Raw genomic sequence first — 13,348 nt, forward strand, 5'->3', positions numbered from 1 at the left:
TAACAAACAGGGATTACTTTTTGTCACCTATAAGTAATCATACCCTGGATTCTCACAGACATAGAGTCTCCAATTTGACATTTAAATTTATTGAAGAGAGATAAGAGTTTGATGTAGGTCTCTTTCACACATGTGAATCTCCCTGTTTGTCCAGTCTTGGTAATTGATTGTTCGTTACAATGCCCTTCAGTGGCCCTATACAAAGACTCATTCTCAACGTCTATCTAAACATTGAGCAATGCCCCTATGAGAATCATATATAAGATAATAGATATATACTGATGTCCTTTACAATACCAACAGCATATGACAATATCATGTGTCCTACTGATTACCTTATATATAGAAAGAACTAATGTTCATTCGGATGAGACATAGTTATTTCACAATTTGTTATATCAACCCCCTTTACTTGGGTGAGTTTTAGTAGTGGTGTCTAGAGAGAGTGTAACCAGACCCCTTATCAATCTCTCGTCTAAACACCATAAATAAGCCAAGTAGACATCTCTACTCCCCGACTAGCATTAGAGATACAGTAGAGATGAAACTTAAAAAATGTGTCCTACTTTGATTATACGCAAAATGGCCGACATCATGCAATTATGCTATGAAACATATTAAAACATAGTGATTCATTTTTGGGGTGTAATTAGCATGACAACAGTCACATGGTGAGGTAAAAATGTCTATCCTAGACAGTCTGTTTCATCATCCCTGTCTTTGCTCTCCCCTAATACTTAGCAGAAGAATAGCATTAGCCATGAGGAGGAGTTGGGTCATGGTCAGCCTTTGGAGCATGTTGCTGAGGTGGTGGAGGGGGTTCAGTGGTTGAGCATAGCACTAGTGGGACTGGTGGTGGTAGATGTGGTGGGGACACTGTAAGACATCATGGTGGATGTGCTGAGGGGGAGCAAGGATGCCACGATCACATCAAAAGTTCATTCCAAGAGGAGTGGTGAGGATGATGAAGAGGATGATGATGATGTCAGCAGGCCTAGTGGTCTGAGCAGCTCAGGAGCAGGTGACCGTGACACTGCTGCATCTGAAGGCTTGAGAAAAAAGCCTTCCAGAGGAGGGCAACAGTCGGGTAGTGATGTACAGGGGAAGAGTCGAGTGTTTATGTACAGGGGAACAGTTGGGGGGGGGGGTGATGTACAGGGGCAAGGTCGGATGGTGATGTACATGGGCACAGTCGGGTGGTGATGTACAGGGTACAGTCGGGTGGTGATGTACAGGGTACAGTTGGGTGGTGATGTACAGGGGCACAGTCAGGTGGTGATGTACAGGGGCACAGTCAGGTGGTGATGTACAGGGGCACAGTCAGGTGGTGATGTACAGGGGCACAGTCAGGTGGTGATGTACAGGGGCACAGTCAGGTGGTGATGTACAAAGGCACAGTCGGGTGGTGTACAGGGGCACAGTCAGGAGGGGATGTACAGGGGCACAGTCGGGTGGTGATGTACAGGTGCACAGTCAGGTGGTGATGTACAGGGGTAGAGTCAGGTGGTGATGTACAGGGGCACAGTCGGGTGGTGATGTACAGGGGTAGAGTCAGGTGGTGATGTACAGGGGCACAGTCAGGAGGGGATGTACAGGGGCACAGTCGGGTGGTGATGTACAGGGGTACAGTCGGGTGGTGATGTACAGGGGCACAGTCAGGTGGTGATGTACAGGGGTACAGTCGGGTGGTGATGTACAGGGGCAAAGTCAGGTGGTGATGTACAGGGGCACAGTCGGGTGGTGATGTACAGGGGCATAGTCGGGTGGTGATGTACAGGGGTACAGTCGGGTGGTGATGTACAGGGGCACAGTCGGCTGGTGATGTACAGGGGCACAGTCGGGTGGTGATGTACACAGGTACAGTCTGGTGGTGATGTATAGGGGCACAGTCGGGTGGTGATGTACAGGGGCACAGTCTGGTGGTGATGTACAGGGGCACAGTCTGGTGGTGATGTACAGGGGCACAGTCGGGTGGTGGTGTACAGGGGCACAGTCGGGTGGTCATGTACACGGGTACAGTCTAGTGGTGATGTACAGGGGCTCAGTCGGGTGGTGGTGTACAGGGGTACAGTCGGGTGGTGATGTACACGGGCACAGTCGGGTGGTGATGTACAGGGGCACAGTCGGGTGGTGATGTACAGGGGCACAGTCGGGTGGTGATGTACAGGGGTACAGTCGGGTGGTGATGTACAGGGGCACAGTCGGGTGGTGATGTACAGGGGCACAGTCGGGTGGTGATGTACAGGGGCACTGTCGGGTGGTGATGTACAGGGGCACGATCGGGTGGTGATGTACAGGGGCACAGTCGGGAAGTGATGTACAGGGGTACAGTCGGGAAGTGATGTACAGGGGCACAGTCGGGGGGTGATGTACAGGGGTACAGTCGGGGGGTGATGTACAGGGGCATAGTCGGATGGTGATGTACAGGGGCACAGTCGGGTGGTGATGTACAGGGGCACAGTCGGGGGTTGATGTACAGGGGTACAGTCGGGTGGTGATGTACAGGGGCACAGTCAGGTGGTGATGTACAGGGGCACAGTCGGGTGGTGATGTATAGAGGCACAGTCTGGTGGTGATGTACAGGGGCACAGTCGGGTGGTGATGTATAGAGGCACAGTCTGGTGGTGATGTACAGGGGCACAGTCGGGTGGTGATGTATAGAGGCACAGTCTGGTGGTGATGTACAGGGGCATAGTTTGGGGTGATGTACAGGGGCACAGTCGGATGGTGATGTACAGGGGTACAGTCGGGGGGTGATGTACAGGGGTACAGTCGGGTGGTGATGTACAGGGGTACAGTCTGGTGGTGATGTACAGGGGCACAGTCGGGTGGTGATGTACAGGGGCACAGTCGGGAGGTGATGTACAGGGGCACAGTCGGGAGGTGATGTACAGGGGTACAGTCGGGTGGTGATGTACAGGGGCACAGTCGGATGGTGATGTACAGGGGTACAGTGGGGTGGTGATGTACAGGGGCACAGTCGGGTGGTGATGTATAGAGGCACAGTCTGGTGGTGATGTACAGGGGCATAGTTTGGGGTGATGTACAGGGGCACAGTCGGATGGTGATGTACAGGGGCACAGTCAGGTGGTGATGTATAAAGGCACAGAGGATGACATTTGTTTCTGAATTTGGTGGACATCACCTTTAACCGTTGATCTTGTTGGGTATTATCTGATGTAAGTGTGGTCTTGGGGTGGTAACTGGGATGTTCCAATACATTGTTATAGTCTGTGGGTTTGGTGTATGGGTCTTTTTTAAGTCTACCATCTTTATGTACCATAGTATCAAGGAAACTGATCGACTGTAGCTCCTGCCAATTGTCATTGATTTTATGGTGGAAATCAAGGGGGGGGGGGGTTCAAAGGGCATAGTTTAGATACATATGTGTTGCTCTAGGATGTGTGAAGTCTGTGCTGGTCCAAACTTTTCACATAGTAACATAGTTTGTAAGTTTGAAAAAAAGAGTCCCTACTGTGTTGATCCAGAGTAAAGCAACCCCCCCCCCATGAGGCTGATCCATATACTGTAATGTATTTTTCCAGAAAAACATCCCAGCCCCCCTTGAACTTAATCAGACATCCCAACATCATGTGGAGAGAGATCCATACCGTCTGGCTCTTACAGTAAAGAATACTCCATCACTACATAATTTGGAGAGAGTTCCATAGTCTCCCTGCTCTTACACTAATTAATTCTCCATCACTACATCATAGGGAGAGAGTTCCATAGGGTATCTGCTGTTACAGTAAAGAATACTTCATCACTACATCATTTGGAGAGAGTTCCATAGTACGTGTAACAGTAACCTCCAAGGATACATGGACTCCAACAGAACATTGCCCCTCACTCTGCCCCCGTCAGATTGTCTCCCCCCCCCCCCCCATACACATCAAGGAGCCTTAGACACCTATCATTCTATCCCCAGTCACTGGTCCCTGATTTTCTGTCTTTGGGCCCCCATGACCCTTTACCAAGGCGGCCTGGTTGTCCTTCCCTGGAGAAACTTTTTGGTGCTAACCACTACATACGGGCACACTCCACTCATCCTTGCCTACACATCTCGATCCGACCCTCATTGTTCCTGATATAGATCTCAAAGGAAAAAAGATATTATCACAAATATTATGTTATTACTAAATGTAACAATGTATAAAAAATACTCACATATACATATTTGGTTGTTTCTTCTGTTCTCATATTGTTGCTTTTCCCCTTTTTATATCTCTTTCAGTAAAATCATAATAATCCTGAATTACAACCTACATAAACCCCCTTATCCCCCCTTTACCCCCCCCCCCCTCTTCCCATCACTTCCTTTCAACACATAGAATGAGTGGAACGTGGGGAAAAAAAGCAGCACATCATCCCTTTCACTTGCCGACTATCCTCGACCCCTTAGAGTTTCCAGACGTTTTCTATCTTATTTATTTCTCTAAACAGAAGCCATTCCTATCTCCTGACCTTTATACATTTTCCCAAATAAGAACAGAGGGATTTGGTCAGTAAACCAAACCCTTATGATCCCCAATCTGCCGTAGAACAAGAGGTCAGCCCCTCGGCTCCTACTACCAGGATGTACACCTGACAAATCCCCTAACATAAAGAAGGACTCTTCATATGGAGGAATCATGGCTGTTAACCCTAAACCATCATCTATAGGAATAGAATAGGGATCCATTTAGGCTTAAAATAGGGATCCATTTCTCTTCCTCTATTGGTCCCTGATCCTCATCAAATTCTACCATTAAAGGGGTTCTCCAGGTTTTATTAACGTTTCACTATTGTGCCTGTGATCACAGGCACAATAGTGAAACGTTCATAAAACCTGGAAAACCCCTTTGAATTGGATGTTTCTACCCAATTACCTCCTAAGGCGCCTATATTAACCCCCAATGCCCCATAACATCCACAATAATGTGAATCTTCACTCTAAAGAGACTTATTTATTTTTTATTTCCCAATTCCAAAAGCGTCTTATCTGGTGATATCTAAATATTGGCGCTTCTTCAATATTATCATGAAATCGCAAAGCCTCGAACCTTGAATTAATGTTGAGCAGGACATGGGGGAGATTTATCAAAACCAGTGTAGAGGAAAAGTGGTGCAGTTGCCCTTAGCAACCAATCAGATTGCTTTTTTTTAATTTTTTAAAGGTTTCTTAAAAAATGAAAGAAGCAATCTGATTGGTTGTTATGGGCGACTGCACCACTTTTCCTCTACACAGGTTTTGATAAATCTCCCCCATTGTCCAGTTCTAGCCGAGCCCCTTCTCTCCCACAGCTCGCGATCTAGTAATATTTATTTTATTCAATAAGGGTGAAAAAATGAAAAATCAGGGAAGAAGGTTCCCGAGCTTTCTTCGAGCCATGAAGATGACCCAGGTGACCCCCTTCCACACCGGAGTGCCCAAACACAGATTGGCCATTTTCTAAACAGAACTCCCAACTTTTGTTACTCAGTATTTGTGAAATCCATCTAAATATTCATTAAATATCTAGATAGAAATGCACCATAATCCCCTGATATAACGCTTAGTGGTGCTGCCGGATAACAGAGTCTAATGTTGGGTATAGAAAGACCCCAAAAATTCATGGAAAGACCCAATTTAGATCATTTCATTCTTGCCTGTTTTTTTCCACTGTTTAAATAATTTATCATTTTGTAGAATTTTTTGAGCCAAATGCCCTTAAAGGGATACTCTTTTTTTTTTTAAATGAACTGGTGCCAGAAAGTTAAACAGATTTGTAAATTACTTCTATTAAAAAATATTTAGCAGCTGTATGCTACAGAGGAAATTCTTTTCTTTTCAAATTTCTTTTTTGTCTTGTCCACAGTGCTCTCTGCTGACACCTCTGTCCGTGTCAGGAACTGTCCAGAGCAGCATAGGTTTGCTATGGGGATTTTCTCCTGCTCTGGACAGTTCCTGATACACGCATCAGGTGTCAGCAGAGAGCACTGTGGACAAGACAAAAAAGAAATTCAAAAAGAAAAGAATTTCCTCTGTAGCATACAGCTGCTAAAAAGTACTGAAAGGGTAAAGATTTTTTAATAGAAGTAATTTACAAATCTGTTTAACTTTCTGGCACCAGTTGATTAACAATTTTTTTTTTCCCACCGTAGTACCCCTTCAAAGGATCGGGGATAAGATGTCTGATCGCAGGGTCCTGCCGCTGGGGCCCCCTGCGATCTCCGTGCAGCACGCCCCCTCCCATAGACATGAATGGAGGAGGTCTGGTGTGACATCACAAGAGGGCGTGGCGTGAGCCCATGTCTCTGGTCGCCTAAATCCAGTGTTCTAAACATACTGTTTACAATGCCAGGGACAGCACGGGTGCTGCACGGAGATCCCAGCAACAAGACCCCTGCGAACAGACATCATCCCCTATCCTTTGGATAGGGGATAAGATGTCTGTGGGCCAAGTACCCTTTTAATCCCCTTAAAGGGGTACTCCAACCCTTAAAGAGGTACTCCTAAGATGTCTGATCGCGGGGGTCCCGCCACTGGGATCCCCCGCGATCTCTGCTGCGGCACCACAGTCATCCGGTGCGCTAGCGATGCCGCGCTGGAGGCTTGTAACGTGACGTCACGCCCTTCCTCTCAATGTAAGTCTATGGGAGGGGGCTTGGCGTCCGCCACGGCCCCTCCCATAGACTTCCATTGAGGGGGCGTGGTGTGACATCACAAGGGGGCATGGCCGTGATGTCAAAAGCCTCCAGCCCTGCAACCGGTGTTCTAAATGAACAACGGGTGCTGCAGGGAGATCACATGGGCCCCAGCGGCGGTCCCCCCTGATCAGACAACTTATCCCCTATCCTTTGGATAGGAGATAAGATGTCTAGGGGCAGAGTACCCCTTTATGGACACAGCCCATTTTCTATTTTGCATTTTAGTTTTTCCCTCCTCGCCTTCTAAGAGCCATAACTCTTTTAAGTTTCCACCTACAGAACCATATGAGGCTTGTTATTATTATTTGAGTGACCAATTTTACTTTGTAATGACACAACTCATTCTACCATAAAATGTATGGCAAAACAAAAATATACTGCTCCAAAAAATAAAAGGAACACTAAGAGAACACATCCTAGATCTGAATGAACTAATCGTATGAAATACTTTCGTCTTTACATAGTTGAATTCGCTGACAACAAAATCACACAAAAATTATCAATAGAAATCAAATGTATCAACCCATGGAGGTCTGGATATGGAGTCACAGTGGAAAAAAACAAAAACAAGTCTAAATGAGGCTCAGTAGTGTGTGTGGCCTCCACGTGCCCGTATGACCTCCCTACAACGCCTGGGCATGATCCTGATGAGGTGGAGGATGGTCTCCTGAGGGATGTCCTCCAAGACCTGGACTAAAGCATCCGCCAACTCCTGGACAGTCTGTGGTGGATGGAGCGAGACATCCCAGATGTGCTCAATAGGATTCAGGGGAACGGGCGGCCAGTCCATAGCATCAATGCCTTCCTTTTGTAGGAACTGCTGACAAACTCCAGCCACATGAGGTCTAGCATTGTCTTATATTAGGAGGAACCCAGGGCCAACCGCACCAGCATATGGTCTCACAAGGGGTCTGAGGATTTCATCTCGGTACCTAATGGCAGTTAGGCTACCTCTGGCAATCACATGGAGAGCTGTACAGACCCCCAAAGAAATGCAACCCCACACCATTACTGATCCACCACCAAACCGGTCATGCTGGAGGATGTTGCAGGTAGCAGAACGTTCTCCACGGCGTCTCAGTGGCGAATTTGCCAATCTTGGTGTTCTCAGGCAAATGCTAAGCGTCCTGCACGGCTGTAAGCACAACCCCCATCTGTGGATGTCGGGCCCTCATACCATCCTCATGGAGTCTGTTTCTGACTGGCCATCCTGGATGAGCTGCACTACCTGAGCCACATGTGTGGGTTGTAGACTCCATCTCATGCTACCACTAGAGTGAAAGCACCGCCAGCATTCAAAAGTGACCAAAACATCACCCAGGAAGCTTTATTGGGGGTGTCTTGAGAATTGCCTATAATTTCCACCTGTTGTCTGTTCCATGTGAAATTGATGGTCAATCAGTGATCTTCCTGAGTGGACAGTGGGATCTCACACAAGTGTCAGTGACTTGGAGTTACATTGTGGTGTCTAAGTGTTCCCTTTATCATTTTGAGCAGTGTATTTTGTTTGAGTATTCTAGACCTTCTCTTAGATGTTTGGCCTTGAGGCATTGAAGGTCTATGTAATGAAGAGGAGCCAGAAAAATCGCCTGAATGGAGGCGGATAAAAGGCCTACAATGTGAGCAATGCTCCTCTGAGAAACTAAAAGGGAAAAACTTTTTTTTTTTTTTTAAATCAACTGGTGCCAGAAAGTTAAACAGATTTGTAAATCTCTTCTATTAAAAAATCTTAATCCTTCCAGTACTTTTTAGGGGCTGTATACTGCAGAGGAAATGTTTATCTTTTTGTATTTCTCTTATGTCACAACCACAGTGCTCTATGCTGACCTCTGCTTTTCATTTTAGATACTGTCCAGAGCAGGAGAAAATCCCCATAGCAAACATATGCTGCTCTGGACGGTTCCTAAAATGGACAGCAGAGGTCAGCAGAGAGCACTGTGGTCAAGACATAAGAGAAATCCAAAAAGATAAACATTTCCTCTGTAGTATACAGCCCCTACAAAGTACTGGAAGGATTAAGATTTTTTAATAGAAGTAATTTACAAATCTTTTTAACTTTCTGGAACCAGTTGATTAACCAGCGTGTCTGGCCGGAGCGCAGAGTGTAACACATTGCATATGAGTTTGAATTAGAGAGTGAGATTGGACCATGATGAGGATGTCGTCTAAGTAAATTATTAAACTCCTCTGCTTCGTAGAGAAGCAATGACTGGTTTCAGCAGCTTCGTGAAGCACCAAGGGGCCGAGGACAGACCGAAAGTTAGACAAGTGAATTGTCACTTCCGGCCTTCCTATCCTTATAATTTTTTGATTCAATTTTATAGAACGAAAAACCTATAATACTACTGAGTGTTTGTTTGATTCTAATTCTATACGGATATGATACATTAGGGAAATGAAGGAGATCAGATCCAGCTCAATGCAGGTAAAATCAGGTTTAATCCATAGGACAAGGAAGGAACAAGTAACGCGTTTCAAGCGCTGTAAGCGCTCTTAGTCATACAACAAATGCATGATACAGGTCGGCTTAAATAGGCAGTGAGGTAATTGCGGCCGGTTACAGGTCATGTGACCGGCAGGAATTAACCTCTTATAAGTAAAAAAAAAGGGCAGTATAGAGACATAAGATGTATACTTCAAGTATCAGGAAGGTGAATAAATACAAATACAATACTAACTACATAAAGGAATAATGTCTGAAAATAATAAATGACCGATGTGTGGAGAAATGAGAGAAAAAATGAGGGAACAGGCATGAGTTACTATTTAATTCATTAACTCATGCCTGTTCCCTCATTTTTTCTCTCATTTCTCCACACATCGGTCATTTATTATTTTCAGACATTATTCCTTTATGTAGTTAGTATTGTATTTGTATTTATTCACCTTCCTGATACTTGAAGTATACATCTTATGTCTCTATACTGCCCTTTTTTTTTACTTATAAGAGGTTAATTCCTGCCGGTCACATGACCTGTAACCGGCCGCAATTACCTCATTGCCTATTTAAGCCGACCTGTATCATGCATTTGTTGTATGACTAAGAGCGCTTACAGCGCTTGAAACGCGTTACTTGTTCCTTCCTTGTCCTATGGATTAAACCTGATTTTACCTGCATTGAGCTGGATCTGATCTCCTTCATTTCCCTGATATTGGCTGGTGCCGTCCAGCACCTGGATCCGCGCTCTACTGTTTGGGGCGGGGTGAGCTGGCTTTCACCTTGTTTGCCTTCCGGATATGATACATTGTTTTGTAATGTTCTTTTGGCCGTGTTTTGTTTTCTTTGGCCAACATTTCTTGTAAAAAAATTCGCAAAAAACAATAAAAATTATTTAAACCCAAAGAAACTGGAGGTATGGTTGAGTCAGATAGGCATCCTTGAGGTCTATTTTGACCAACCAGTCCTCTGTGATCAGGAGATCTCTTAAAAGATTAATGCCTTCCATCTTGAAATGATGGTATTTGACATAGGAGTTTAGTGATTTTAGATTTATCACCGGTCTGTAAATGCCGTCTTTCTTTTTGAATAAAAAGAGATTGCTTAGAAATCCTGGAGAATGATAGGAGACTGGAACAATAGCTCCCTTGGTATACAGATCTTTGATCTCTGAGGTTACCAGGGCATAATCTAACTTTGAGAAGATTATGGGACGAGGGGGTAACGACTGGACTGGGGGATGAGTGAAATCTATCCGATAACCTGAGATGGTGTTCAGAATCTATGAATCGGATGTAATCATAACCCAGACATGGAAAAAATGTTTGAGCCCCCGCCCCAATAAAGTGGGGAAAGAAGGTGGAATCAATGTACTTACCTGTGGATGGACGTGATCTGGGATATCCTCGATGATCGTGAGCCCTCCAGGTTCTGCTCCGTGAGGGGAAGAATGGGGTGGACTGATATGAAGTCGTCACTTTGTTGAGTCCTATCATATTCGGAGGGGTCTTTATAAGAGCGTCTGTCCTGAAATTGGCGGTCGGGGAAGTGTCCCTTGCCTTTCCTGGCCTTTCCAAAAACCTTTCCTTAAAAACCTTTTTTCAAGGAAGATTCAGTGAGGAGAATAATCCTTTGTATTTACTGATCAGACCTGCTGACCGGGTGCGCTGCAATATCCCTCTCAGCCGGGATGCGATTCGCGATGCGGGAGGCGCCCGCTCGCGATGCGCATCCCGGCTCCCGTACCTGACTCGTTCCCCGTCTGTCTTGTCCCGGCGCGCGCGGCCCCGCTCCTTAGGGCGTGCGCGCGCCGGGTCTCTGCAATTTAAAGGGCCACTGCGCCACTGATTGGCGCAGCAGGCTTAATCAGTGTGTTCACCTGTGCACTCCCTACTTATACCTCACTTCCCCTGCACTCCCTCGCCGGATCTTGTTGCCATTGTGCCAGTGAAAGCATTTCCTTGTGTGTTCCTAGCCTGTGTTCCAGACCTCCTGCCGTTGCCCCTGACTACGATCCTTGCTGCCTGCCCTGACCTTCTGCTACGTCCGACCTTGCTCTTGTCTACTCCCTTGTACCGCGCCTATCTTCAGCAGTCAGAGAGGTTGAGCCGTTGCTGGTGGATACGACCTGGTTGCTACCGCCGCAGCAAGACCATCCCGCTTTGCGGCGGGCTCTGGTGAATACCAGTAGCAACTTAGAACCGGTCTACCAACACGGTCCACGCCAATCCCTCTCTGGCACAGAGGATCCACCTCCAGCCAGCCGAATCGTGACAGTAGATCCGGCCATGGATCCCGCTGAAGTCCCACTGCCAGTTGTCGCCGACCTCACCACGGTGGTCGCCCAGCAGTCGCAACAGATAGCGCAACAAGGCCACCAGCTGTCTCAACTGCCCGTGATGCTACAGCAGCTATTACCACAACTCCAGCAACAATCTCCTCCGCCAGCTCCTGCACCTCCTCCGCAGCGAGTGGCCGCTTCCGGCCTACGATTATCCTTGCCGGATAAATTTGATGGGGACTCTAAGTTTTGCCGTGGTTTTCTTTCGCAATGTTCCCTGCACTTGGAGATGATGTCGGACCAGTTTCCTACAGAAAGGTCTAAGGTGGCTTTCGTAGTCAGCCTTCTGTCTGGGAAAGCTCTGTCATGGGCCACACCGCTCTGGGACCGCAATGACCCTGTCACTGCCTCTGTACACTCCTTCTTCACGGAGATCCGAAGTGTCTTTGAGGAACCTGCCCGAGCCTCTTCTGCTGAGACTGCCCTGCTGAACCTGGTCCAGGGTAATTCTTCTGTTGGCGAGTACGCCATCCAATTCCGTACTCTTGCCTCCGAATTATCCTGGAATAATGAGGCCCTCTGCGCGACCTTTAAAAAAGGCCTATCCAGTAACATCAAAGATGTGCTGGCCGCACGAGAGATTCCTGCTAACCTGCATGAACTCATTCATCTTGCCACTCGCATTGACATGCGTTTTTCCGAAAGGCGTCAGGAGCTCCGCCAGGATATGGACTTTGTTCGCACAAGGCGGTTTCTCTCCTCGGCTCCTCTCTCCTCTGGTCCTCTGCAATCCATTCCTGTGCCTCCCGCCGTGGAGGCTATGCAAGTTGACCGGTCTCGCTTGACACCTCAAGAGAGGACACGACGCCGCATGGAGAATCTCTGCCTGTACTGTGCCAGTACCGAACACTTCTTGAAAGATTGTCCTATCCGTCCTCCCCGCCTGGAAAGACGTATGCTGACTCCGCACAAAGGTGAGACAGTTCTTGATGTGAACTCTGCTGCTCCACGCCTTACTGTGCCTGTGCGGATATCTTCCTCTACCTTCTCCTTCTCTGCTATGGCCTTCTTGGATTCCGGATCTGCAGGAAATTTTATTTTGGCCTCTCTCATCAACAGGTTCAACATCCCGGTGACCAGTCTCTCCAGACCCCTCTACATCAATTCTGTTAACAACGAAAGATTGGACTGTACCGTGCGCTACCGCACGGAACCTCTCCTAATGTGCATTGGACCTCATCACGAAAAAATTGAATTTTTGGTCCTCTCCAACTGCACTTCTGAAATTCTTCTTGGATTACCGTGGCTTCAACGCCATTCCCCAACCCTTGATTGGTCCACAGGAGAAATCAAGAACTGGGGTACTTCTTGTCACAAGGACTGTCTTAAACCGGTTCCCAGTACTCCTTGCCGTGACCCTGTGGTTCCCCCTGTATCCGGTCTTCCTAAGGCTTATATGGACTATGCTGACGTTTTTTGCAAAAAGCAAGCTGAGACTTTGCCTCCTCACAGGCCTTATGACTGTCCTATTGACCTCCTCCCGGGTACTACTCCACCCCGGGGCAGAATCTATCCTCTGTCTGCTCCAGAGACTCTTGCCATGTCGGAGTACATCCAGGAGAATTTAAAAAAGGGGTTTATCCGCAAGTCCTCCTCCCCTGCCGGAGCTGGATTTTTTTTTGTGTCCAAAAAAGATGGCTCCCTACGTCCTTGCATTGACTACCGCGGACTTAATAAAATCACGGTAAAGAACCGCTATCCTCTACCTCTTATCTCGGAACTCTTTGATCGCTTACAAGGTGCCCACATCTTTACCAAACTGGACTTAAGAGGTGCTTATAATCTCATCCGCATCAGGGAGGGGGACGAATGGAAGACTGCATTTAACACCAGAGATGGACACTTTGAGTATCTGGTCATGCCCTTTGGCCTTTGCAACGCCCCTGCCGTCTTCCAAGACT

General features: G+C 47.1%; 1 protein-coding gene across 1 annotated transcript in view; it reads left to right on the top strand.

The window, feature by feature from the left end:
- The first annotated feature begins 888 nt into the window (after positions 1-888).
- The window catches only part of LOC130328702 (olfactory receptor 1468-like), a 42,569-nt gene continuing 30,109 nt past the window's right edge, over positions 889-13,348 (top strand). Inside the window, exon 1 of the mRNA XM_056553487.1 lies at positions 889-1,021. Within this exon, the coding sequence (XP_056409462.1) occupies positions 889-1,021 (133 nt within the window). The remainder of the gene's footprint in view (positions 1,022-13,348) is intronic.

Source organism: Hyla sarda, unplaced genomic scaffold (assembly GCF_029499605.1).
Source record: "Hyla sarda isolate aHylSar1 unplaced genomic scaffold, aHylSar1.hap1 scaffold_313, whole genome shotgun sequence".
Lineage (NCBI taxonomy): Eukaryota > Metazoa > Chordata > Amphibia > Anura > Hylidae > Hyla > Hyla sarda.